The 25,319-nt window shown below is 59.8% G+C and overlaps 4 protein-coding genes across 6 annotated transcripts in view; 3 read left to right on the top strand and 1 right to left on the bottom strand.

The window, feature by feature from the left end:
* The window catches only part of LOC135988764 (gastrula zinc finger protein XlCGF26.1-like), a 129,858-nt gene that overhangs the window by 98,251 nt on the left and 6,288 nt on the right, over positions 1–25,319 (top strand). The gene's annotated exons all lie outside the window — the stretch shown is intronic.
* Positions 46–18,523, top strand: RNF121 (ring finger protein 121). Of its 3 annotated transcripts, none has more exons than XM_065635226.1 (9): positions 46–109; positions 5,264–5,301; positions 7,887–8,028; positions 8,909–9,063; positions 10,179–10,286; positions 11,103–11,223; positions 12,733–12,866; positions 16,423–16,524; positions 17,125–18,523. In XM_065635226.1, the coding sequence occupies exons 1-9, from the start codon at positions 53–55 to the stop codon at positions 17,207–17,209; spliced, it is 942 nt and encodes a 313-aa protein (XP_065491298.1). In that variant the 5' UTR covers positions 46–52; the 3' UTR covers positions 17,210–18,523. The 3 variants fall into 3 exon arrangements, with proteins under 3 accessions (XP_065491298.1, XP_065491289.1, XP_065491278.1); XM_065635217.1 differs by having other exon boundaries at positions 17,136–18,522; XM_065635206.1 differs by lacking the exons at positions 16,423–16,524; positions 17,125–18,523 and having other exon boundaries at positions 12,733–13,817.
* Positions 19,740–21,563, top strand: IL18BP (interleukin 18 binding protein). Its single transcript, XM_065653752.1, has 4 exons — positions 19,740–19,761; positions 20,719–20,784; positions 21,022–21,151; positions 21,290–21,563. The coding sequence occupies exons 1-4, from the start codon at positions 19,740–19,742 to the stop codon at positions 21,474–21,476; spliced, it is 405 nt and encodes a 134-aa protein (XP_065509824.1). The 3' UTR covers positions 21,477–21,563.
* Positions 22,345–24,616, bottom strand: ART1 (ADP-ribosyltransferase 1). The gene is made up of 4 exons (XM_065635297.1): positions 24,498–24,616; positions 23,396–24,251; positions 22,963–23,001; positions 22,345–22,857 (listed from the first exon to the last, which is right to left on the bottom strand). Exons 2-4 carry the CDS (start codon positions 24,180–24,182, stop codon positions 22,775–22,777), a joined length of 909 nt encoding a protein of 302 aa, XP_065491369.1. The 5' UTR covers positions 24,183–24,251; positions 24,498–24,616; the 3' UTR covers positions 22,345–22,774.

Below are 25,319 nucleotides of genomic sequence, written 5' to 3'. Positions count from 1 at the left end.
TTGACGCTGGCGGAAGGAGTTGGCCGTCTGGGGAACGGGGGGGGGGGGCAAGATGGCGGCGGTGCTGGAAGTGGAGGTTGGAGGCCCCGTCGAGCGCGATGTGGAGGAGGTAACGGGGGCTGGGGAGGAGAGAGGGAGGGAAGGGGCGGCTGTGGGGCGGGGGGCGCCGGAGGGGGGTCGGGGATTCTGCTGGGGGGGCTCGGGGGCCGGGGGGCGCTGGGCCGGGGGGAGGTGGGGGGGCCGGGGTGGCCCCTCAGAGCACTGAGGAGCCCTGGGGGTCCCTGAGGGGCTCGGGGGGCTCTGGGCCGGGAGGTGGGATTCTGTGGCACTGGGGCTTGCAGGGGTTTGGGGCAAGGGGGTGTGGGGAATGTTTGGGTGGGGGGATCTGGGGGCGTTTGGGCTCTTGGTGCAGGGACTTGGGGGGTCCCCTGGGGCCGGGGGGAGGCGGAGAGCGGGGCGGGGGGCGGGGGAGCTGCCTGGAGGGGTCAGAGGGGGCGATGGTGGGGGGCTCGGGAACTGCCTTTGAGGAAATGGGGGGTTCAGATATGGGGGTCGTTGAGCACCAGGCGGGGGAGACAAGCCCCTGAAGGACTTTGCCGAGTCCCCAACGCTGGGGCAGCTGCGGGGGGGTCCTGGAAATACCCACCAGGTCCTTCGGCGCCGGTGAAGTTTTTCCACTCTTCCTTAATTCTCTGATTGTAAAACTGGCGGCTGGAAAAGCCGCGCGGGAGCTGGAGGTGTATTCGCATTTTGAGGGTATGGGAGCTGCTCGGGGCGTGGGGAACGTCCCGTCCCGTCCCTGCGCTGTGCCCGTCACCGCACTGTGCCCGCTTCCATGCCGAGATAATTAGTAATTAGCGGTGCTTGTCACCCTTGGGGAACTGAGGTTTTGTGAGGTAAAGGGCTTTAAACGAAGCCCTGGACATTCCTGTGCTCCTAGAGATGAAAAATTATAAAACTGGAAGAAAAATCCGCTTGGAAAGCTGGAATAGGGAGCGAGGACTCAGCTTCTGCGCAGCCGGTGCCACCGGACCGGCACCACTGTCCCGGGCTTTGCCACGGCGGCTCTTTGCTGTCACCTGTGCCTTGTGCTCCTGAGTTTCTCCTTCTGATACTGCAAAATTGGCAAATTTTGGGTATCGCTTCTGCTTCACGGAGCTGGCAGCGCCACGGGAGTGACGAGACGGTCAGCGGGTGCGGCTTGGCGGTTCTCAGCGCTTTTTCTCCAGAATTAGCAGTTTAGCTTAAAAATCCTCAGGTGCGACAGGTGGGATTTGGAGAGTTTGCCGGCGGGATGGAGCCACTGAGCGTCCCGCGCATGCGGCCATGCAAGGAGAGTCCGTCTGCCTAGTGAGATTTTGTGTGTCCTCCTTGCGCCATGTGCCGCTGCCGGGGAGCAGATACAGTGGGGTGACAGGAGGATTTGGCCTCAAACAGGAGGATTCAGCCTCAAATCCACTGACCAGATGTCTTGAACCACAACCCAGTCACTCTCGAGTCGCAGTTTGTTATATTTTTAAGATATTTAGTGGTGGCTTTGAACTCTTGCACTCGTGAGTGCCTTCGTTCAGGGGCTGCAGCAGGTGGGAAACCTCTTACCTGTAAAAACGTGGAGGACACGACTTCTCAAAAGCAAAATTCCTGGTTTTCTGTGGGTTGGGGTGGCTGAGAGGACGTTGCGAGGAGGCAGCGGATGAGGAGGCGCACGCTTTATCCCTGCAAAACCCACGTCCGCTGGGACAAAATCTGTATTCTTGTGTTATCCTGAGATCTCGGCAGCCCCCTTGCTAACGAGCTGTTAATGGCAGGGATCTGGAAGCAGTTTATTAATATTTCACTGGATTAACACTGAGAATCGCGTGGCTTCAGCTCTGCCTGCGTGGAACTCGGACAGCCGTCAGAGGTTTTATTGACAATTATCGAAGCATTGATCAGTTGGGGCCGCTCTGCTCCCTACGCTGTTTTACAAGCAGAAGAAACGAGGAATTGAGGTTGCAAAATGTTCGCTAAAGGACCCGCCTCTTCAAAATCTGCCTTGGGTGAGCAGCAGGACTCTCAGCGCTCTGGAGATTTATCTTCCAAATGTTCCAGGTTGTTCCTCGTGAGTGACGTGAAACAAATCCTGAGGTTTGGGCTGCGGGGAAGGCGCGATCAGGTCCCAGCATCCGGATCCTCAGCTTTTACGCCCAGCGCTGTGCGTAGCAGATGGTGGATAATGTCGTTTTTGACGCCCAAAACACCGTGGAGCCGCACGACATGAAAAAAAAAAATTGGGAGCTGCTTATTCTCCATCCTCACCCCGTTCTCCTTCCTCCCTTGCCAGATTTAGAGTGTAAGGAGATTACAGCCGGCTCACAGCTGGGACGTGTCCTCCTCTCTCCCTGCTTCTGAACTGCAAAAACGGGCAATTAGCAGGATTTTTATTATATATAACTGCAGCTTTTGCATTTTCTTAGAGGGAGATGATTCTTTCGACCGTCGCGGTGATGGAGATCGTGGGTTCGTGGCGGCTTTGGGCCACCAGCCCCCGCTAAAAACCGGAGAGCGGCACGACTTTCTCCCAAAGGCCATGATATTGTGTCCGAGGAGAGAATTAAACTTTAGTCACAAATATCCACTTTCTCCCAGTCATCGCCCAGAGCAAACTGGGGGTTTTAAGTGGTTCATGGATTCCAGAGGAGCCAGAGGGCAGAATATATCATTCTTAATTCTGTATTTTCTTTTAAAAAAGCTGTAAGAGTGCTTGTCTAACCCCCCTCCTGAGCTGGTAATAGGAGATTTAAGAGCAGAGCTCTTCGGTTTAACTGACAGGAATAGAAAAGGCCCCAAAAACTGGGTGTTAAAATGTTAAAAAACCTAAACTAGAAGCTCCATCTTTTTCGGTAAGGGAGCGTGTGGATCCAGCAGGGGTTAAGCGGAAGGTCCAGCTCTGCCAAGTCGCCTCTGAACAGTCATCACATCGTCTCTGACCTCCCGCCTGGCGCGTCCCAGCCTCCCTTAATAAAGCTATTTCAAGAACTTGAAGCTCCAGGGAATCCGGTGAAGCTCCGTCCTTGTGGTCGAGGGAAAATTGTGCCCCAGGCTGCGGATTCTTGCACGGCTGAGGTGGCAGCTGTGGGGACACGCTCATTTTAGTGACGTGTCAGCGGGATTTCCTCAGCGTTTGCTGGAAGAATTTGGAGATTTGGACGCTGAAGGGAAGAGGCTGAGAAGTGTCACCTCAGTGGGTGACGAGCCAGCGTGGAGAAGGAGAGACCAGAAACCACAGCACAGGGGAAAAAATAAGTGATAATCGAAGGTGCTGGACTGTAAAACGTCCTCGTCCAGCAAGGACGTGGTGGAAACTGGGGCCGGAGGGGAGCCCCCAGGTGACATCCCAGAGCTCATGGGGGGACAGAGCGATGCTGGGACTGAGCTGGGCCGAGAAGTGCCTGGGGATTTCTCAGTGTCTGCCAGCGCTGACTCGAGAACATTTTTAATTTTTGGTTTTTTTACCGCTTATCAGAGCTGTCGTCCTACCTACAAATTGTCTGGCTGAGTTTTTGAAGGGAGAGCGGCAGCTGGGCCGATTAATCGGGACGTGGAAGCTTTGGGAACAGAAGAGCTCGGGCTGTTCAAGCGTGTTTCTCAGAGCCGGCGTTGGATCGTCACCGGCTGGCGGCTCCGACGGGGATTTTCACAGCTCTGGGTTTTGCATCTCGAAGGCCTCAGGGACCGCAGCAGATGTGTCACTGCGGGCAGACGGCTCGCTGCCGCGCACGGCTTTCCCTGCCTCGTCACCCAGGGGGATAATTAAGCACCACTGAGGGATAATTAAGCGCTGCAGAGGGTGCGATGCTGCAAGAAGCCAATTTGGGGAACAGCCCCGAGGGATCTGCCATGGAGTAAAGGTTGGAGCTGAGCCTGTGGCTCCGTACCCGGTGCCCAGGGTGAGGTGGGGCCTGTTCCTGGGTACACGTCTCCGGCGTGCACAGGGAACCACGATAACAACGTCCTTGCTGTGACCCGGTTTCGATGTTTCTTCTTACAGCTCAGCGCCTGCATGCTAGCAAACACGGGGCGCAGGTTGGTTGGGGTTTTGGTAGCCGTGTGTCGGTGTGCGCAGCCCCAGGTGAGATGCTGGAGGTTCTGTCACAGAATCAGAGAATGGTTTGGGTTGAAGGCACATTTAAGCACATCTAGTCCAACCCCTGCCATGAGCAGGACCAGAGGAAATGGACTCAAGTTGTGCCAGGGGAGGTTGAGATTGGATCTGAGGAACAATTTCTTCCCCAAAGGGCTGTGGGGCATTGGAACAGGCTGCCCAGGGCAGTGCTGGAGTCACCATCCCTGGAGGGGTTGGACAGACGGAGATGAGGTTCTCAGGGGCGTGGAGCAATGCCAGGGCTGGGGGAACAGTTGGACTCGATGATCTTGAGGGGCTTTTCCAGCCAAACCGATTCTGTGATTCCACAGCTCAGCCCGTGCCGGGGGATCGCGAGCTGAGCTGAACAGAGAGTCACAGAGGAGCTCTGAAATCACTTCGTCCGCTTCTTTTTGTCCCTTGGACCTCTCAGACGGAGGCCGTCCTAAACACTCAGCAGAAACTTCCACCCACATCAGCAAAGCAAGCCCTGAATCTTTCTTTTTCCGTGATTCTTTCTGCAGATTTCTTTTTGGTGCTGGTTTGTTGCTGCTGTGCAGATGCCCTCCCCTGTCCCGCAGCCTGGTGGGATTTGGAGTTCTCTGTCCTGTTCCTGACATGCACTGGGATCGTCCCTGCAAGCCCAGGGATACCCGGCTGGGTTGGGAATGTGGATTTAAAGCAATTCCTCTTGTGGACGTTGCGCAGAGCATTGGCAGCACTAAAATCTGGGGGATAAGGGTGCTGGAGGAGCAGGGGGACGCTGCGGCCCAAGGACAGCCCTGGGCTGCAGCGTCACGACGGGCACATCAGGGGTTTGGCGTTGAAAGATTCAGAATCCAGAATTTCCTTTCTTAAAGCTCTCGGGGAGCAATGCCGGGGTCTGACGGGACGGCCCTGCTGCCACCACGGCTGTTGGCACCGATGGGGTGTCACCAGGAAATGAAGGAGCCGGGTGACGTGTTGGCGCTACGTGCGGTGAACAAGCAGCACAACCTCGCTCATGTGGGGCATAAACCAGCATCTGCACCCTTTGGGGAGGGTGAAATAAATAAATGATCCATTTTAGGCTGGTGCTGCTGCTCTCAAACGTCAGTGGTTGATTTCTTTAGTGTTATTTTTTAATTTTTTTCTCCTCAGGTCGACCTTTCGCACTTGTCCCCAGAGGAGAGATGGAGGTGAGTCTGTGGGGTGGCAGCTCGGGCGAGCTCCTGCCCTGACTGGAGGAGTCACCTCGCATGGGGGAGCTCTGACCTATCTCAAAACACAATACTATTTTCTTTTTCTTCTTTTAAACTACAAACTAAATATTCTTCCTTTTCTCTTCGCCAACCCAATTTCAGCCAGACGTGTTGAAAAACACACTAAGACCGGTCTTCTCTCAGGATTAATTTATAGAGGATGACTTAAGATCAGAGAATTTGGTGTGTTTGTTAGATTTGGATTTCCACCCACCCCGCCCCCCCGCCAACTTGAACTTAAGACCAGGAACTAACTTCCTCTAGCTTGAATTTTCCATGAACTCGAGCTTAAGAATGAGATGTAAGGATGTAACAGGTCTTAATTCTGCGTTAGTTTTTGGTTAAACAATGTGAACTGCAAAGAAAGCCCAGGAGCCTGTAGCGCATTGGTGTGGAAATCCCTCGTTCCAGGATGTAAATGGGGTCACCCAGTGCAGAGTGAAGCGTTTTTCTGGGATTTGTGGGTTTTTCTGGCTGTAAACTGTGCCTCCCCACCCCTTCCATCCTTTCCCGTGCTGGGCGAGAGGCAGGATTGGTGCTGGTGGCTCCAAAACTGGTCTGAGGGTTTGGTGTCGAGCATTGCTGCTCGATCGTGGTGCGTAACAGCTGCTCAGGTCATAGAATCACAGAAGGGTTTGGGTTGGAAGGGATGTTCAAAGGTCATCCAGTGCCCCCCTGCCATGAGCAGGGACATCTGCACCAGCTCAGGTTGCTCAGAGCCCCGTCCAGCCGGGCCTGGGATGTCTCCAGGGATGGTTCAGCCACCACCTCTCTGGCCAACCTGGGACAGGCTCTCACCACCCTCAGGGCAACAATTTCTTCTTCACGTCCGGCCTGAATCTCCCTCCTTTAGTTTCAAACCATCACCCCTTGTCCTGTCACAACAGGCCCTGCTCAAAAGTCTGTCCCCATCTTTCTTCTCGGCCCCTTTTCAGTCCGGAAAGGCCGCACTAAGGTCTCCCCAGAGCTTCTCTTCTCCAGCTGAACAGCCCAGCTCTCTCAGCCTGTCCTCCCAGCAGAGCTGTTCCAGCCTCGGGTCATTTCTGGGGCTCCTCTGGCCCCTCTCCAGCAGCTCCATGTGTGTCCTGTGCTGAGGACCCAGAGCTGGCCCAGCACTGCAGGGGGGTCTCACCAGAGCGGAGCAGAGGGGCAGAATCCCCCCAAACCTGCTGCTCACCCTGCTGGGGATGCAGCCCAGGTCACGGGTGGATTTCTGGGCTGCAAGTGCACATTGCTGGCTCATGGCCAATCTTTCACCCCCAGCATCCCCAAGTCCTTCTCCTGGGGGCTGCTCCCCATCCCTCCATCCCCAGCCTGGTTTGATACCAGGTGTTGCCCTGACCCAGATGCAGGACCTTGCACTTGGCCTTGTTGAACCTCATGAGGTTCCCATGGCCCCACTTCTCCAGTGTGTCCAGGTCCCTCTGGATGGATCCCATCCCTCAGGTGTGTCACCTGCACCACTCGGCTTGGTGTCACCTGCAAATCTGCTGAGAGTGCACTCGATCCCACTGTCTATGTCACTGATGAAGGTGTTAAACAGTACTGGTCCCAGTACAGACCCCTGAGGGACACCACTTGTTACCATTGTCCATCCAGACATTGAACCATTGACCATTACTCTCTGGGTGCGACCATCCAGCCAGTTCCTCACCCAGTGATGAGGATGGTGCCGCTGCAGCGGTGAGCTGCCGGGTGAGCGATGTGAAGGTGTGTCCCACGCTGGCTGCTCCAGGTCTGTAAGCCTGGGGCATCACCGCCTCGCTCGCGCCAGGATGGGCTCGGTGTAGCCTCGGCTTTCACGGTTGAAAAATGAGCTGCTCTCAGTGTCACGGGGACACCTCCAAAGTCAATTTGGACAGATAACAAGCTCCAAACAGACTTTTTTCTAAACAGAACATTTTAGCCAAGAAACCAGCTGGAAACGGGGTTTATCCAAATTATTTAGCGCTCCAACAACACTGTAAAACACAGATTCAGATATTAGTTGAGGATGTTATTATTATTGTATAACCGCGTAAGAATAATGAGGATCCACAACATGTGTTGACCCACAAAAACCAGAACCAGGAGAAATAAGAAACCAGGAAAAATAATCAGTTGGTTGGGGGGGCAAGGGCTCACCCAAGGATATATCCAGAAGGAAAATCACTCCCTGAGGAGCCGGTGAGGGTTCCCAGTCTTGAGAAGTGTCCTTAGATGGCGTCCCAATCCAAGGGGGGCCTTTGTTCACAGCCCTGCTGCTCCCAGAAGGCCACTCCCAGTGGGGCTTCACTGGGGACCCCATTTTACAGCCCAGTTGGATCTGGCTGTGGTCGTTATGACATGGTCCAGAAACTTCTCACCTTCTCCGTGCACCTCCTTGGCTGAGGATCCATCTATGGACCTTTTGTCTTTTTTCTCCTCTGGATTACGACACGGTCCCCATCTCCACGACGCTCCCTCCTGGCGCCCCCCATGCCGAGGCATTTGCCGGCGCGTGGTCTGCGCATCCTTCAGCTGCCGTGTCCCCATTGTTGCAGGGTGGAGCACGCGCGGATGCACGCCAAGCACCGCGGGCACGAGGCGATGCACGCTGAGATGGTCCTCATCCTCATCGCCACGCTGGTGGTGGCACAGCTGCTGCTGGTCCAGTGGAAGCAGCGGCACCCGCGCTCCTACAACGTAAGTGTCCCCCCGCGGCCGGTTTTTCTCCGAGGCTGGACACTGATTTAGCTGAGGCTTTTAGCTGAGGAGAAGCGTGTTCCTGTTTTTCTCCTCTTGTCTGATGTTGAGATGCCCTCGTCTTCCCAAGAGCTCATGGGGATGAGGATGGACACGCTTGGAGACGTTAAGTTTCTGTTATAAGCGATGCCGATAACTGGGTTTTACATAGTGCTTTGACGCTAGGGGATGGGACATGCAGCTCCCGGGTGTTGTCCTGAGGGTGGAATCACAGATGGTTTGTGTTGAAGGCCCTTCCCAGCTCCCCCAGTGCCCCCCCCGCCATGAGCAGGGACATCTGCACCAGCTCAGGTTGCTCAGAGCCCCGTCCAGCCTGGCCTGGGATGTCTCCAGGGATGGTTCAGCCACCACCTCTCTGGGTACCTGGGCCAGGCTCTCACCACCCTCAGGGGCAACAATTCCTTCCTCATGTCTGGCCTGAATCTCCCTCCTTTAGTTTGAAACCATCACCCCTTGTCCTATCGCAACAGGCCCTGCTCAAAAGTCTGTCCCCATCTTTCGGCCCCTTTTAAGTCCAGAAAGGCCGCAATAAGGTCTCCCTGGAGCTTCTCTTCTTCAGGAAAGTCACAGGGAAGCTGCGTTTCGTGGGTGAATGAATCCTCAGAAGCGACAGGGGCTTCTTGCTGCCGGGACCCTGGGTTTGACGGTTCCTGCAGCCCAGTGAGTGGAGCCGCCACCTGCCAATGCCACTGGTGTGTCAGGGCCTGTGATTTCACCTGAACCAACTGCCCTCTGGCTTCCTTATCATAATGAACCTTTCCAGGCAATCCCTGTAACGCTCCGTGAACTTTAACCTGAATGTGTTTGCCTGTTCCTGCAGATGGTGACGCTCTTCCAGATGTGGGTAGTGCCTCTGTATTTCACCATCAAGCTGAACTGGTGGCGGTTCCTGGTGATCTGGGTGCTCTTCTCGGCGGTCACAGCTTTTGTCACCTTCAGGGCAACTCGCAAACCTCTGGTACAGACAACGCCCAGGTTCGTACCAGTGTTTCTGGGAAACCTCCTCAGCCCCAGGGTAACCATTACAAGCAGCTCTTTCCAGTTTCGTTGCGGCAAATCATGGGCTTAAACTTTGTACTTCAGCACATAATTGAGGCAGCGCTGCTCTCCGGGGATGTGTGAGCCCGGCGCACGTGGCACCCGAGTGGGTGGTGGACGGGCAGAGAGCATGTGGGCTGGAGGCCTCACCAGGAGTGTTCGTGCTGTGAAACACGGTGTTTTGGAGATCATCCAAGCATTTTGGTTGGAAGAGCCCCTCCAGATTGTCGAGTCCAACCGTTCCCCCAGCGCTGGCACTGCCCCGTGTCCTGAGAACCTCATGTCCGTCTGTCCAACCCCTCCAGGGATGGTGACTCCAGCACTGCCCTGGGCAGCCTGTTCCAATGCCCCACAGCCCTTTGGGGAAGAAATTGTTCCCCACATCCAACCTCAACCTCCCCGGGCGCAACTTGAGGCTGTTTCCTCTGGTCCTGGCGCTTGTTCCTGGGGAGCAGAGCCCGACCCCCCCTGGCTCCAAGCTCCTTTCAGGCAGTTCAGAGATCAGAAGGTCTCCCCTCAGCTCCTGTTCTCCAGCTGAACCGCCCAGCTCCCAGAACCGCCCTCAGGGTTCGCGGTTTGGCCTCCCCAGTGCCCAGCACAGGACGGTCACTGCCCTGGGCCTGCTGGCCACACCAGTGCTGGTACCAGCCAGGGTCCTGTGGCCTCTTTGCCACCTGGGCACACGCTGGCTCATGTTCAGCCGCTGTCACCAACACCCCCAGCTCCTTTTCCAGCTGCTCTTCCCCAGCCTGCAGCGTTCATGGGGCTGTTGTGACCCAAGTGCAGGACCTGGCACTTGGCCTTGTTGACCCTCAGACAATTGGCCTCAGCCCAAAGATCCCAAGGTTTCTAGTTTGGAAGTCGAGACCGTGTTCAGCCCACAGTGGCAGCAGATCCGTAGCTTGAATTAGAAACTTAAAGCACTGTTGCCCATGTGTTTGGGTAGGTGAAATGTCTGCAAACACCACCCCGGTTTAAAAAGTAAAACTCTTGAGGCACTTGATGCGGTTTCATTCAGGACAAAGTAGTTAAATGATTTAAATTCTTTCCAGACTGGTTTATAAATGGTTTCTGCTAATATACAAGATCAGCTATGCCACTGGGATCGTGGGGTACATGGCGGTGATGTTCACACTCTTCGGTCTTAACTTCTTGTTCAGGTGAGTGACTCTTTTGGGTCCGACTCACAGGGTGGGGGATGTAACACACCATGTGGAATAAGGGCTTGGCTCCTCCTCTGCAAAAACAATTGTCTTAGCGATCTAGTTAATGAGACGAAAGAGACTCTTGGGGTGTCCTCTACCTGCTGGGAGGATCCTGGATGAGATGCTGGTCCCGGAACTGGTCAGGGTGGCTGGAGAGCCCCAGTTCCAGTTCAGTCATGTGGGCAGCCCCCCCGCGCCATGCGTGTCCAGCTGAGGAGCAGCCACACGATTTTCTTCGCTACCCTGATGGAGTTACCTGCACCAAGCAGCCGGGACTGCTGTGGCCGCAGAGGACCCTCACCCGTGGTTAGAGATGTTGATTCCTTTTCTAGAGTGATGAGCAGGCCTGGCAGCTGCCTGCGGAGACGTGGAAGTGTTAACTGGGGGCTTACTGGGAGCTGGCATGGTGCGCGAGGGAGTTGGAGAGACCACAGAATAGTTTGGGTTGGAAGGGACCTTCAAAGGTCACCCAGTCCAACTGCAGTTGCTCATTCCAAAGGCCGGTGGGGGCGATGGGCACCAGATATCGGACACCTGGAGTGTGACACCCACGTTTCCCATCAAACGCTGCTTGTCGAACACTCGAGTGTCCCAGAAGGGGGGACCAGGGTTGGGCTAGTCAGGCACCCCGAAGAACCCCTGTGGGTGGCACTTCCCGGTGATGTGCGTCTGCTGCCTCGGTGGCCACTCCTGTGACAGGGTTAGTGCTGTGGGCTGTGTCACCCCCCAATAAAAACCCCTCTTGATGTCATTTGGGCTCTTCTGTTGTAGAATCAAGCCAGAAGACGCCATGGATTTTGGCATCTCCCTCCTCTTCTACGGCCTTTACTATGGGGTGCTGGAGCGAGACTTTGCCGAGATGTGTGCGGATTACATGGCCTCCACGATCGGGGTGAGTTACCGCCACGCTGGCCCCCAGGCAGAGTCTTGCCCCCTTTTCGGGGGAGTCTGAACCGTGTCACTTGCAGCGGGAGCTTTTGCGACCCCCCAAATAGAAAGGTGCATCAACCCCCATTTGAGGAGGGGATCGCTGAGGCTGCTGCCTCCCTCACTGTGCGATCTCTGTTCTGGGAGGTTTCTGACGTTACAAGTTGCTCTGAAATTGTTCCTCAAGAGCAAAGCGTCCCTGGGCATCCCATCACCCACAGAAGCCCAAAAATGAGGAGTGGAAGGATCTGCTCAGCCCCTCCACCTGCCTGACAAGTATTTCTCTACATGGGTGTTTAAAAATGCCAAATACTGTGTTCACCTTGAATCCTGGGGTCAGTTTTGGTCCCCTCACACCAAGAAAGGCCTTGAGGTGCTGGAGCGACTTGAGAGAAGGGAACAGAGCTGGGGAAGGGGCTGGAGCACAAGTGTGATGGGAGCGGCTGAGGGAGCTGGGGGGTTCAGCTGGAGAACAGGAGCTGAGGGGAGACCTTCTGATCTCTGACCTGCCTGAAAGGAGCTTGGAGCCAGGGAGGGTCGGGCTCTGCTCCCCAGGAACAAGCGCCAGGACCAGAGGAAACGGCCTGAACTTGCGCCAGGGGAGGTTGAAGTTGGATGTGGGGAACAATTTCTTCCCCAAAGGGCTGTGGGGCATTGGAACAGGCTGCCCAGGGCAGTGCTGGAGTCACCATCCCTGGAGGGGTTGGACAGACGGACATGAGGTTCTCAGGACATGGGGCAGTGCCAGGGCTGGGGGAACGGTTGGACTCGATGAACTTGAGGGTCTTTTCCAACCAAAACGACTCCATGATTCTATGACTCAGTGATCCTAATGGGTCTCTTCCAACTCGAGATATTTGATGATTATCTGTCTCCCAGCCTGGTTGTGGGACCCGGGACACGGCAGGAGTGACCTGGGGCTCGTGGCTGTCCCTGGAGCATGTGGCACCAGAGCCGCGTGCGGGGACACCCGGCTGCACACCTGCACCCTCCTGTGTGCTGGGTTGCACCGATGCTGAGCCAGCGGGCTCCGAAATGGTGGGGGGGTGGCTGCTTCATCCCAGCTTCAGGTGGTGGGGGCTCGGGCTGTGTTCGGTGCCACTGCCAGCCCAAGGTTGTCAGCTTGGGTCAGAGCTGTGACCTCCAGCTTGTCCTGCTCTCGTCCCCAGGCTCTGCCCTTGGTGCACCAGCCCCACAGGCAGCTGGGGAGCAGAGCGGGGAGGTCCCCGGCATGGGGAGGGGGTATGTGGGGCTGGGGTCCGATGGGTCACCACATCACTGAGCAGCTCCCTGTCCTGTTGTAGTTCTTTCCCGCAGCCGGACCTGTTAACGAGGTTTTTAAGCCCAAAAGGCTGGGGCTGGACTCCTCAGGCGCTGACCCCAGCCCTCCTTAAAGCTTAGCCATGATGCTGCAGGGGCGGGACGTGTGTCCCCCCCACTGTCACCGCTCTCCCTCTGCTCTGCCCTCGCTCAGTTCTACAGTGCCTCGGGGATGCCCACCAAGCACCTCTCCGACAGCGTCTGCGCCGTCTGCGGCCAGCAGATCTTAGTGGACGTCAACGAGGAGGGAATCATCGAGAATACCTACCGTCTCTCCTGCAACCACGTGTATCCTTCTCCTCCGGCGCCAGCCCCTCACCTCGCTGGTTCTGCGCTGGGGCTGCCGGCCAGAGCTCCTGCCCACAGCTTCCCCAAAACGCCCATCCCGGGGGCTGTTCTGCTGATGCTGCGCATGATCCCGGCCTGTGTCATCGCTGACCTGGCACGGAAAGAAGCTGCGTCCCGCGTGTCTCTGAAATCACTTCCTCGCCGCCTCCATGTGTGTTACAAGCGGTTGTTTCCTCTTCCTTCCTCACCCCAGCTCCACCTCCCGGCTCCGGCCGTGCTGCTGTAGAGCTGCACTTCACGGCTGCCTTTGCCAAATCTGCTGGAACCTGCCTGCCCGGTGTTTTTCACTGCGCCGGCTCTGGTGACCTGTGGTGAGGCGTGAGGGTCGGAAGGCTCAAGAAAGAGATCTGGACCAGCTGGATCTTTGGGCTGAGGCCAATTGTCTGAGGGTCAACAAGGCCAAGTGCCGGGTCCTGCGCTTGGGTCACAACAACCCCACGAACGCTGCAGGCTGAGGAAGAGCGGCTGGAAAAGGAGCTGGTGGTGTTGGTGACAACAGCTGAACATGAGCCAGCGTGTGCCCAGGTGGCCAAGAGGCCACAGGATCCTGGCTGGGACCAGCACTGGTGTGGCCAGCAGGCCCAGGGCAGTGACCGTCCTGTGCTGGGCACTGGGGAGGCCAAACCATGAACCCTGGGGGCGGTTCTGGGCCCCTCACACCAAGAAAGGCCTTGAGGTGCTGGAGCGGGTTGAGAGAAGGGAACGGAGCTGGTGAGGGGCTGGAGCACAAGTGTGATGGGAGCGGCTGAGGGAGCTGGGGGTTCAGCTGGAGAACAGGAGCTGAGGGGAGACCTTCTGATCTCTGAGCTGCCTGAAAGGAGCTTGGAGCCAGGGAGGGTCGGGCTCTGCTCCCCAGGAACAAGCGCCAGGACCAGAGGAAACGGCCTCAAGTTGCACCAGGGGAGGTTGAGGTTGGATGTGGGGAACAATTTCTTCCCCAAAGGGCTGTGGGGCATTGGAACAGGCTGCCCAGGGCAGTGCTGGAGTCACCATCCCTGGAGGAGTTGGACAGACGGAGATGAGATTCTCAGGACATGGGGCAGTGCCAGGGCTGGAGAACGGTTGGGCTCGATGATCTTGAGGGTCTTTTCCAACCCAAATGATGCTGTGATTCTATGAAGTGTCCCTGGTCCAGCTGACCTGGGCTGCCTGTGTCACACCAGCCCCAGTGCTGTGGGTCCTGGCCAAGAGCCTTGCTCAGGGAAAACCCCACCCGCCCCAAACGACATCCCTTGAAATCCAGCCCCCTGCTCTTGTGCTGCTTGTTGCTGCTTGTCACGCAGAATCACAGGATGTCAGGGATTGGAAGGGACCTCGAAAGCTCATCTAGTCCCATCCCCCTGCTGGAGCAGGAACACCCAGATGAGGTTACACAGGAAGGCGTCCAGGCGGGTTGGAATGTCTGCAGAGAAGGAGACTCCACAACCTCCCTGGGCAGCCTGGTCCACTGTTCCGTCACCCTCACTGGGAAGAAGTTTCTTCTCATATTTAAGTGGAACCTCCTGTGTTCCAGTTTGTACCCATTACCCCTTGTCCTATCACTGGTTGTCACCGAGAAGAGCCTGGCTCCATCCTCCTGACACTCCCCCTTTCCATATTGATCCCCATGAATGAGGTCACCCCTCAGTCTCCTCTTCTCCAGCTCCAGAGCCCCAGCTCCTCAGCCTTTCCTCACACGGGAGATGCTCCACTCCCTTCAGCATCTTCGTGGCTGCGCTGGACTCTCCAGCAGTTCCCTGTCCTTCTGGAACTGAGGGGCCCAGAACTGGACACAATATTCCAGATGAGGTCTCACCAGGGCAGAGCAGAGGGGCAGGAGAACCTCTCTGACCTACTGACCACCCCCTTCTAATCCCCCCAGGTCCCATTGCCCTTCCTGGCCACAAGGGCCCAGTGCTGGCTCATGGTCACCCTGCTGTTCCCCAGGACCCCCAGGTCCCTTTCCCCTACACTGCTCTCTAATAGGTCATTCCCCAACCTACACTGGAACCTGGGGTTGTTCCTGCCCAGATGCAAGACTCTGCACTTGCCCTTGTTATATTTCATTAAATTTTTCCCCGCCCAGCTCTCCAGCCTGTCCAGGTCTCTGGATGGCAGCACAGCCTTCTGGCGTGTCAGCCACTCCTCCCAGTTTGGTGTCATCAGCAAACTTGCTGATAGTGCACTCAATTCCCACGTCCAAGTCATTGATGAATATATTGAACAATACTGGTCCCAGTACCAACCCCTGAGGCACTCCACTAGATACAGGCCTCCAACTAGACTCTGTCCCATTGACCACGACTCTCTGGCTTCTTTCCTTCAGCCAGTTCACAGCCCACGTCACTACCCGATCATCCAGTCCACACTTCCTCAGTTTAGCTGTGAGGATGCTGTGGGAGACGGTGTCTGTGTCTGTGACTGCCCTGCCTGCTCCAGCCGCAGCCGCAGCTTCCTCCTTCCCCAGAACTCCCCTGGCTGCACTGCAGGGTTCCCGGTGCCCTGGGACTGCTCAGCCCTCCCAGATGAGCCCTTGGCTTCGAAACCGAAAGCCCTGAGGCTGCTGGTGTGGGACCGGGAGGGATTTTCCAGGGGTGACTCAGCGGCAGAGGTGGGGTGTCCTCCGGCACTGCTCGAGTTACCGCCGGCAGGGTGGTTTCCAAACTTGGGCTTAAGCAAATGTCACGCTGGCAGAACTTGTCGCCTAAATTTAAACTGTTTTGGCGAGGTTTCCGCTGCCCTGGCCCCAGCAATGGGCCCGTCCTCATGTGTCACCCACCCTGGGCTCCGGGAAGGAGGATCGGTGGCTCATTAACCCTCGGTGCGGGCAGCAGAGCCGTCGCCCAGGGGAGTTTCTGTTGCCTCTGTGACACCTCATGCGTGGCATCCCCTGTCACTCGCCTCGCCTCAAAGCTGCGCCATGGGGTGAAGCTGCCGCATGTTTCCTCGTGATTTCTCGGAGTGGGTGAATCCTCATCACTCATCTGCCGCCGCCTGGGAGTCAGACCCTGGGAGAAATTCCTTAAACGCATCGTTAATCCCCGAGAAGCCTTTGCAGGAGCCCTGGGTGACGCAGGCAGGTCGCAGAGCTCGGACGAACCTTCCCGGTGCTCCAAGCCCCAGCATTTCGCAGCCGGGCACATCCATCTGCTGCCAGCGCTGACCTCGCGTCGAGGAGCTTCCCTGCAGCCACGTCGGTGTAACCCGGCCCCGGTGTGACCGTGTGCTGGGCTACGCGTGCGCTGGGCACCGTCGGTGAAGGGTTTGTGTCTCCACGGGTGTTGGCCACAGCCCCCGTGATGCCTCGGCTTCCCCGCCAGCCCCTTCCTCTGTGCCTGGAAGGTTCTGCACCTTCTGGGGAAGCGTTGCACAACGTGGCCACCCTTGCGCAGCGGTGATGGTTTCTGTCCCTGGCACCGTGGCGTGGGGGTGACTTGTTTTTTTAAGCTCGATGGTTTCCTCCCTGCTCGGTTGTGTCCAGCCCGAGGCAGTTTCCCCTTAACGTGCTGCTCCCCAGGTTTCACGAGTTCTGCATCCGTGGCTGGTGCATCGTCGGGAAGAAGCAGACATGTCCCTACTGCAAGGAGAAGGTGGATCTCAAGCGGATGTTCAGTAACCCGTATCCTTTCTCCTTGGCAAAGCGGGGAGCAGGGGTTAGAGCACGCGGCCGTGCCCGGGAGCTGCCGGGCCACAGCGGTGGCAGAGACCCTGTGAATCTGTCCCTGAGCAGGGCACATCACCTGGCATGGAGCTGGGAGGCTGTGGACTCCACCAAGGCTGCTCCTCTTTTGGGTGAGAGATGCAGATGTTCACAGAGCCTTTCATGGCTGCTCCCGCCGCTGGGAGGGCTCAGCCCCGCCACACTGACCCCCCATCCCCCTCGTCGCCACGGTTGGTGACGCAAGCCCCAGGTTTGGCTTTTCCACCTCTAGACGTTCCCTTGGGGATCACAAGTCCCTGCAGAGCCCGTGCGGTGTGTGGGTGTCCCAGGTCTGTGTCCCAGCTCCGTGTCTGTCCCACGGGAGGGGGAGATGGTGACACCGGGACCCTGTGTCCTGCGGGACACCTGTTGTTACCCCAGATCCCCCCTTGTTGAGTTGAGCCCGGCCGCAACCATCCCTCCCTGGCCATCTGCCACTGCAGAGGGCCAGCACTGTGTCCCCCCGTTGTGTGGCATCTTCAGGTGGCTCCTTGGTGGTCCCCGTGGCTCTTTAACTCTTTCCTGCCTAGCTGGGAGAGGCCTCACGTCATGTACGGGCAGCTGCTGGACTGGCTGCGGTACCTGGTGGCCTGGCAGCCGGTGATCATCGGCCTGGTCCAGGGCATCAACTACATCCTGGGGCTGGAGTAAGGGCAGGCGCTGGGGAGCTGCGAGAGGACACGTCCCCGGGGCAGGGGACAGCAGCAGGGGACGCTGGCTTTTCTTCCGTCACCTCTCAGGACCTCGGCCGCCCCCCGAGGACCGTGGCATTTGGGGGAGGCTGAGGGAGGACTCTGCCCTGGGGCCCCTCTCCCCGTAGGGCTGGGGGAGGCTTCTTTTTTTTTTTTTTTTTAAAAAAAAAAAGAAAAAGCAATTATTTTAATGAGCGTATTTAAAACTTTCTATTGCAGATGACAAGAGACGCTTGTCCGGCTTCCCTCCCCGGCCCTTGGCACGGCCCCAGCTTGCCAAGGTTTTGGCTGGGGGCTGTTCTCCATCTCCCCACTCCTGCCGGGGAAGGTGACAGGGAGAGGGGCCGAGGCGAGGAGGGGACATGGGGCAGCAGGAACAGGGCTGGGCTGCCCGGGAGGGCCGGAGCCCAGCGCCAGGGGACAGGGGGAACCGAGCCGCTCTCCTGAGCCAGGACAGGGGCTCTGCCTCAAGTGACACTTTTGTACCCTCCTGTCTTTTCTACGTTCCTCCCCGGGGGATGGCGGCGGTGCCCGGTGCTGCGGCTCGGTGGCCAGCCGGGTGCCCTTTCCCTGCGCCCTTTTTGGTGACGGTACATCAAGAGCAGCCCGAAAGCACATTAACCCCATCCCGGAGCTCGGGGACACCTCGCCGGGGATTTGCTCTTTTTGGCACTAGTGACAGGGACGGAGCGAAGGGCACGGGCTGTGCCGGCATTTCCCTGCCCCAGCATCGCTCCGGCATTGCTGAGACTCCATCCCTCTGGCGCGAGGGGCCTTGAGCTTGATTTTTGGCAGCGGGCGGGTACAGCCCGTGACAGCGCCTGGGGACAAAGTCCCCGACCCCAGGGAGAGGCTGAGGCGTTTTTTGGGTGGCAGGGACTTGTTTTTCCCGGCCGTGTCCCCTGAGGGTGCCGGGGTCTGGCGAGAGGATGCAGCGAGGGGACACGAGGCTGCGTCCCCCCGTTCCTGGCGCGTGGGGGATTTGGGAAGTGGCAGCGGCTGCGTCAGCTGGGGGGGACCCGACGTGGCTGCGCCATGTGCTCCGCCGAGCCCTTCTGGTTTTCTTTCGGGTGAAACCACGTGGCGATGTTGTGCCAAAACACAGAAATAGAGTCCTGGAAATGGAGACGTGGCCGAGGGTTTTTCTTGATCGTCTTTTCCCTGTCCCGGGGTGAGGCCACGGTTCCTCCCTCCCGCTTTCATGCCCTCTGATGCCACCCGTGCCTGGGGACAAAGCACCCTCCCCGTGTCCCCTGCCCACTTATTTCACCTCGTGGTGCCTCAAGCTCAGCTGGGTTGGGCTTTTGTGGGTTGCAGGGACATGGTGGAGCAGCGGAGGGTGCCCTGGTGCCCTGCAGCGAGGACACGGCCGCTGTCCCCATCCCGGTGGGTGGAAGGAGACGTGTTGCGCTCAGAGAGGTTCCTGTGATAACCCCTTTCCCCGCTGCAGTCGTGCCCTTCTGGGAAGTGTCAGTAACAACCGCTGGGAACCTCGCTGGGCTTTTAGGGGCTTTTTTCCAGGTGGTGCCTTGGGCCTGTGCCTGCGGCCAGCACGGAGGGGTGGGGGGGCTGCTCCTGCCCCGGCCGTGCTGGGGACGGAGGTGGCCCAGGGACTCGCGATGGCTTCGCAGCCTGACCTCGTTGTGTCCCCCAGACCCTTCGCTCTCCTGCTTGGCCCCCGCCGCCCTGGGCTGGCTCTTGTAGGGGGGGGCTCTGCCATGGGGAGGGGTCTCTGGGGTCCCGCTGCCCACGTCGGGCTCCTCGCCCGGCTCAGCGCCACTTCCCCATGGTCGAGCGCTGGAGCGATGCACTGGGGGGTTCCCTGGGGGGTTTGTCACCTTCATCCCCTGGAGCTGGGGGGGCCAGCGATGAGCCGGGGTCCTGTCCCAGCTGGGGGATCCCAGGGACACCCTGAGCACCCAGGGCTCCCCCTGCCCCACATGGGTGCTCAGTCCCAGGGGGGCCTTCACCCACCTCGCCCCCGTCCTCCACCACACCCTGACGTGTCCCTGTGTCCCCCGCACTGGCCCTGAAGCCCCCAGCTCGCTGGTGCTGCCACCAGCCCTGGGGACTGTCCCCAAGGCCTGTGCCACTACCTGGCTCAGCGCCCCACACGACGGACGCGGGGTGTATCCCTGGGGTGCCCACGGGTGGGTGGGACATCGAGGCTGCTCTTGGAGTGGCTGTGGGACAACCAGGTGCAGGGGACATGGGGACAAGGGGACCCGAGGGAAGGTGGGACACAGCCCCGGGGACATGGGACAGAGCACGGGGGGGACACGGGGACACTGGGCACGTCCCGGGGGATCAAGGGACACGGGACCCATAGACGCGCAGGGGCCGGGGCGGGTCCCGGGGTGGGTCCCGGTGAGTCACGACGCTCCTGCTCCCGCCCCCTCGGGCCGCCCCATAAGGCGCCGCCGGCCCGAGTGTCGCCGCACGATGGCTGCACCGCGTCCCGCCCGTACGGTCACCGAGGGACCGGGGTGGGGGGGACCCGGCTCTCCCGGGAGGCGGGGGTCGGGGCAGCCTTGGGGGGCACCAGATGGGACTTCTGGGGGACCCCGGGCTGGGGCTCGGGGGGTGCTGGGGAGGGGATGCTGGGGTGGACAGTCCTGGGTTCGGGGGATGCTGGGGACCATGGGCAGCTTGGGGATGCTGGGGGGGACAGTCTCGGGTTCTGGGGATGCTGGGGGGCAGAACCATCCCAGGCTGGAGGGGGGAAAGTCCTGGACTGGGAGGATACTGGGGAGTCAGGACCATCCCAGGCTTGGGGGAAACTGGGGTGAGGGGAGAGGACAGTTCCAGATTCAGGGGGTGCTGAAGGGGACAGTCTCAGCTTTGAGGGATGCTGGGGAAATGGGACCATCCCCGGCTGGGGGGATGCTGAGGGGACAGTCCTGGGTTCGAGGGATGCTGAATGGGACAGTCCCAGGTTTGGGGGATGCTGAGGGCTCAGGACCATCCCAGCTTTGGGGGATGCTGGGGGTCCAGTCCCAGCTTTGGGGGATACTGTGGGAACAGGACCATCCCAGGCTGGGGGATGCTGGGGGTCCAGTCCCAGGCTCGGGAGGATGCTGGGGGGGAACAGTCCCAGGTTCAGGGGATGCTGGGGGCATGGGACCATTCCAGCCTTGGGGGAGCATACTGGTGTGCTCAGCACCGAGCCCTGTCGCTGCCCGCAGGACACCCAGGAGCTGCTGCCCGAGTCCTCCTGCCTCTGCTCTGCTGGGCTCTCGCCTCCCCCCACACGGGTAAGTGGGGGCTGCTGGGGGGAGTCGGGCAGGACCAGCTCCCCATGATGAACTGTGCCCCGTCGCCTCTGTGGGACCCTGCTCCGCTGCCCACCCCAGAGATGTGGGGTCTCAGGGGAGGGGGGCAGCACTTGTTCCCCCCACCTCACCCCGCTCTGCTCCTCCAGGTGCCGTGGCCCTGCAGCGCCCCCACATCACCGTCCTGCGGCTCTCACCAGAGCCCCCCCGCCTGGGTGAGTGACCCCCGGGGCATCGCAAGGCTGGCCTGGGGATGTGGGGGGGCCTGCAGTGGCACCCCCAGCCAGGGGGAGGCACGGGAGGGGGCAGCTCCTGCAGATGTACGGGGTGCACCCTCCACCCACAAGCCAAGATTTTTGGGGTGCTGGTGAGATGGGGTAACATTCCCTGGCCTGGGCGGTGGCACCGGGGACCCTCACAGCCCCTGTGACTCTGCGTCCCTTCGGCTCCAGGCAAGAACGTGACAGTGTTGTGTGAGGCGGTGAGCGACCTCCCCGAGTTCACGCTGCTCTACTGGCTGGGGAACGGCTCCTTCGTGGAGAAGCTGCACCCGGATGGGGCTGTGAGCGAGGGGACGGTGCTGTGAGTACACGGTCAGAGGGTTCCAGGGGTGCAGCGGGGCTGGCAGCCCCCGGCTGGGGCAGGGACCCCGGGTGCCCCAGCACAGGGGTTGTCACGGAGCTGTGGGTGGGCACTGATGGGTCCCCGCTGGGTCCACAGGGAGGAGCCGCGGGGCTCCGGGGTGGCCCTGCTCCGCAACCTGCACTTCAGCTCCTTCAGCGCCCAGCACCTGCGCACCAACTACACCTGTGTGGTGCTCAGCCCCCTCGGCGTCGACACCAAGGAGGTGCGGTGGGTGCCCCCGGCACTGGCCCCGACCTCTGCCGAGAGCGGGGGACTGGGCTGAGACCGGGAAGCAACTCGTGACACATGCAAGTCCTGGCTCACACGGCCCTGCGCTGCGGCGTAGGGACGTGACACCTCCGTGGAGGCCCATCTCTGTGCCCCGCTGTGGGGTCTGCATGGCCTCGTGTGCTGGCTTCACTGTGCTTGGGGCTCCTGATGCCCCAAGCCAAGCTGGAAGCACTGCCCCGGCTGGCCCGAGGACCTGCCCACAGCTGGCTGTGGGACCCCAGGGTTTATTAAAGCACATCGAGGCTGCCCGGTGTCACCCACCTCCTGGGGATGGAGCTGCCTCTGGATGCAGAGGGCACCCGTGCGGTGGGGAGGGTGGGGGAAGAGGAGGCTCTGGTGCCCACGGAGGGCAGGATCTGTCCCCGATCCCCTCCCTGCCTGGTGAGGGGCTGCAGAGCCACTGCCAGCCCTGGTCCTCCCCCAGGGATGCCTGACCCACAGCTGTGCCCTGTCCCGGAGCGGGGTGAGGAGGAGCCCTGGGGTGCAGGGACCCCTGGAGAGCTGGGTCCATCGTGTCCCCTTCTGCATCCGGGGGAGTCAGGCCTGAGCCCAGCATGGTGCTGCTCACCTCCATGTGCTGCTCCATGGGGCAGCCCCCCACCCGGCTTGTCCTTCAGGTGCTGGGGGGGCTGCGACCCCCTTCCCAGGCCACAGGCAGCCGTGGGACAGGAAGGGAAACAAATGCCAGGAGGAGAACCCGCCCCAGACCCCTTAAGCAGGACGGGGCATGGGAATTGCTCTGCAAGATACTTTGGATGTGGGAGGGCTGGCGATGTGCTGGCGGGGGCTGGAGGAGACCCCAGCTGCAGCCCTCCAGCCGAGGGAGCTATAGGAAACCCCCGGAGACACCGCGGTCCCACAGCGAGGCTTTATTCCTCTGGGAGCCAGGGAAAGGCGAGCGGTGGAGCAGTCAGCTGGGCAGGGACAACCCCAAAAGCAGCCCTGCTGTGTCCCCCCGGTCCCCATCAGCCCCCAGTCCTGCGATGGCCCCGGGTTGGCCCCTCACAGACCCCCGGCTTGGCTGCGTCCCAAAGCCCCGGCCTTGGTGCTGCCAAACGCCTCACACAGTCCCTGCCAGCGTCCTGGGGCTGCCGGCGCATCCCGGGGCTGGTGGCACCATGGCAGGGCTGAGCTGGGCCCAGGCGGCCACCACGCCAGACCCCGCAAAGGGACCATCCCCGTGTCCCCAGCCCCTCCTGCTGTCCCGTCCTGTCCTGCTGTGTCCGTGAACCTGGTGGCTCTGGACCCCTTGTCCTCGCTGTGGGGTGGTGGCAGCGGTGGTGTCATGGCTCAGGGACCCCCACTGGCTGCCAGGGCCGTGGCTGCCAGGAGGAGCCCCCAGAGATGTGGGGGGTCCCTGGTGATGCTCGAGCCTGCGGGTGCCAGAGAGGGGGAGTGAGGGGCAGCCGGGGGGTTGGGGAACAGGGGGCCTGGTCAGGGTCGCCCTCCCCGTCTGCAGTGGGGGGGTCTCAGCTCACCTGCGCTGAAGACGCACGGCCGATTCTGGCATCTCTTCTCTGCCAAGGAAACCAGCTCTGTCTGCATGGCTGCTGCACTGCGCAGCTCCTCACCCCGAGCAGCTGTGCCGTGCTGTGCCAGGCAGTGCAGTGCCATACTGTGCCATGCTGTGCCGTGCCAGGCAGTGCGGTGCCATACTGTGCCACGCTGTGCCGTGCCATGCCTCACCATACTGTGCCATGCCATGCTGTGCCGTGCTTTGCTGCCAAAGCTCCCCATCGCAAACCCCGGGGGAGAGCGTGCAAGGATGCACACCCGAGGCCAAGATCACCCCCGTTGCCCTCCCCATGATCAAGACCCCCCCTTTCCTGGCAGAGCTGGTAGGATGAGGCCACCCCCCTGCCTCCCCATCCTCTGCACCCCTGTGGCAGGGAGCTCCCACGGGGATGTCACCTTTCACGAACTCGCAGTTGTAGGTGCTGTTTTCAGACTGGGAGCGGAGCTGGATGAGGGCTCTGCTCCCGTTGCGGGTGACACTGGTGACCTCAAAGCTCTCGAAGGGCGGGATGAGGACCTCCTCCTCCTCGGGGAAGGAGGAGAAGTCCCTGATGGGGACACCGTAGCAGGTCTCCATGGAGAAGAAGGTGTCCTGGCCGAAGTTCAGGGTGCTTTCGTACCGGAGGGAGGCGGAGGTGAAGTGGCCGAAGCGGACGGACTGCCAGTTCCGGGCGGTGAAGCGGATGCCCTGGACGCCCCGGTAGACGCGGTGGCAGCGGCGGGACTGGGCGTCCCTCAGGGAGAGCAGGGCCTCGCTCAGGAGGAAATGCAGCACCTTGAAGTGGAAGTTGCGCAGGTATTCCCCGCGGGAGCGCCCGGCCTCGCGCACGGCCGCATTGAACGCCCGGTACAGGGGGCCCTGCTGGGTGTACGCCAGGAGGGCGATGGCGTGCTCTGGCCGCAGCACCGGCGTCTGGGGGACACGGCCCTGCCGGCTCCGCCATTCGGCAGCAGCGATGGTCCAGGTGTTGGCGTAGACGCTGTTGTTGGTGAACTCGGTGCGGTTGAGCTCCTCCAGCTCCTCCTTCATCTGACGGCTGCAGCCCCGGTACTGGTCGTCGAAGGAGTTGAGAGCCATGTCCAGTGCCACCTCCTTGATGGGGCCGAGGTCTCGCCGGTGCAGGGGGCTGCCGGCAGTCAATGTCCCGGCCAGCAGCACCAAGCCCAGCACCAGATATTCCATGGTGAGCAGAGCCAGCCCAGGGAAAGTTGCCAGCTGCCACAGGGAAGCTGCTGGCTCCTCTGCGAGCGGCTGGGGAGGTGGGGGATTGAGAGCAGCGTCAGCTCAGGGAGGGTGGTGGGGCCTGGGGGGGTTCAGGGAACATACACGGAGTTTCATCCCCAGCACAGCCCCCGGTGCCGGCCAAGACTCCCAACCCCGTTACTTGCGTTAAACCCTGACAATATGCACATGTCCCTGGCCCTGGCATCCCGCAGGTCTGTGGTGTCCTCCCACCCGGGGAATGAAGCCCCCAGGAGCCCCAGCAAGAAGCGTTACCTGTGCCCTGCGGTGGGTGTGGGGTCGGGGTGCTGCTCCCCAGCCCCCGCGGCACTCAGCCCCTCGGCACCCACCCGCTGCTGGCAGGAGAGGCGAGAAGCGGCTGCTCTTTCTTTTTATAGCAGCCTCGGCCAGGATCACTCAGGCCCAGATCCAGCCCCCACCTCCATCCTCATGGTTATTTTTACCGTCCCTCCGCCCGGAGCACCCAGAGCAGCTGCTGCCCCCCTCGTACCTTGCAGCGCAGTGGCAGGGGGCATTGGGCACCACTGAAAATGACTCCAAGCAAATAATAAGCTTAAATCAACTTTAATTTGCAATGGAAACGGAAACCAAGCAACAGACCAAAACCAAAGGACAGAAACCCATGCAACTGGGCGGAGTTTGTGTAGTCCAAGATCAATCAGCGCTCTGAGAAAATTTAAGGAAGTGCTGGTTCAGTGTACCAGTTGAGGATGTTATTATGATATGATGGCACAAGAATGTCGATCCACAGCCTGCATGCACATGCTCAAAAGAGAAGCCCCTCTCTCCCTCAGGGGTGCCCCGCTGGGCCAGCCAGGATGGGGTTAATTTCCACAGGAAGCTGGGGGGGCGACACAGCCAGGACAGATGACCCAAAACTAACCGAAGGGACATTCAACATAACACCATTCAACATAACATCATTCTCAGTTTAAAGCTGGGGGCTGGCTGGAGGGGTTGAACTTGCTCACTTGCTGCTGGGGGAGTCATGGTGGGACTGGATGCTCTTTAATTTTCTGAGGCCGTGCAGTTCAGTGCTGTTGTCTTTCAAACATGAGCTTCTGTCTGAGACAGGAC

Source organism: Caloenas nicobarica, chromosome 1, assembly GCF_036013445.1.
Source record: "Caloenas nicobarica isolate bCalNic1 chromosome 1, bCalNic1.hap1, whole genome shotgun sequence".
Taxonomy (NCBI): Eukaryota; Metazoa; Chordata; class Aves; order Columbiformes; family Columbidae; genus Caloenas; species Caloenas nicobarica.
The sequence above is the reverse complement of the archived record's forward strand: the minus strand, read 5'-3'. Positions and strand labels throughout refer to the sequence as shown.

Coding starts and splice junctions, on each gene's coding strand:
- ART1 (XM_065635297.1), bottom strand. CDS start 24,182: ATGGAATATCTGGTGCTGGGCTTGGTGCTGCTGGCCGGGACATTGACT. Junction 23,002..23,395: donor CAACTGCGAGTTCGTGAAAG/GTGACATCCCCG, acceptor TTTCCTTGGCAG/AGAAGAGATGCCAGAATCGG. Junction 22,858..22,962: donor GCCGTGCGTCTTCAGCGCAG/GTGAGCTGAGAC, acceptor TGGCACCCGCAG/GCTCGAGCATCACCAGGGAC.
- IL18BP (XM_065653752.1), top strand. CDS start 19,740: ATGGCTGCACCGCGTCCCGCCC. Junction 20,785..21,021: donor ACCAGAGCCCCCCCGCCTGG/GTGAGTGACCCC, acceptor CTTCGGCTCCAG/GCAAGAACGTGACAGTGTTG. Junction 21,152..21,289: donor GTGAGCGAGGGGACGGTGCT/GTGAGTACACGG, acceptor CTGGGTCCACAG/GGAGGAGCCGCGGGGCTCCG.
- RNF121 (XM_065635206.1), top strand. CDS start 53: ATGGCGGCGGTGCTGGAAGTGGAGGTTGGAGGCCCCGTCGAGCGCGAT. Junction 110..5,263: donor TCGAGCGCGATGTGGAGGAG/GTAACGGGGGCT, acceptor TTTTCTCCTCAG/GTCGACCTTTCGCACTTGTC. Junction 5,302..7,886: donor TCCCCAGAGGAGAGATGGAG/GTGAGTCTGTGG, acceptor CCATTGTTGCAG/GGTGGAGCACGCGCGGATGC.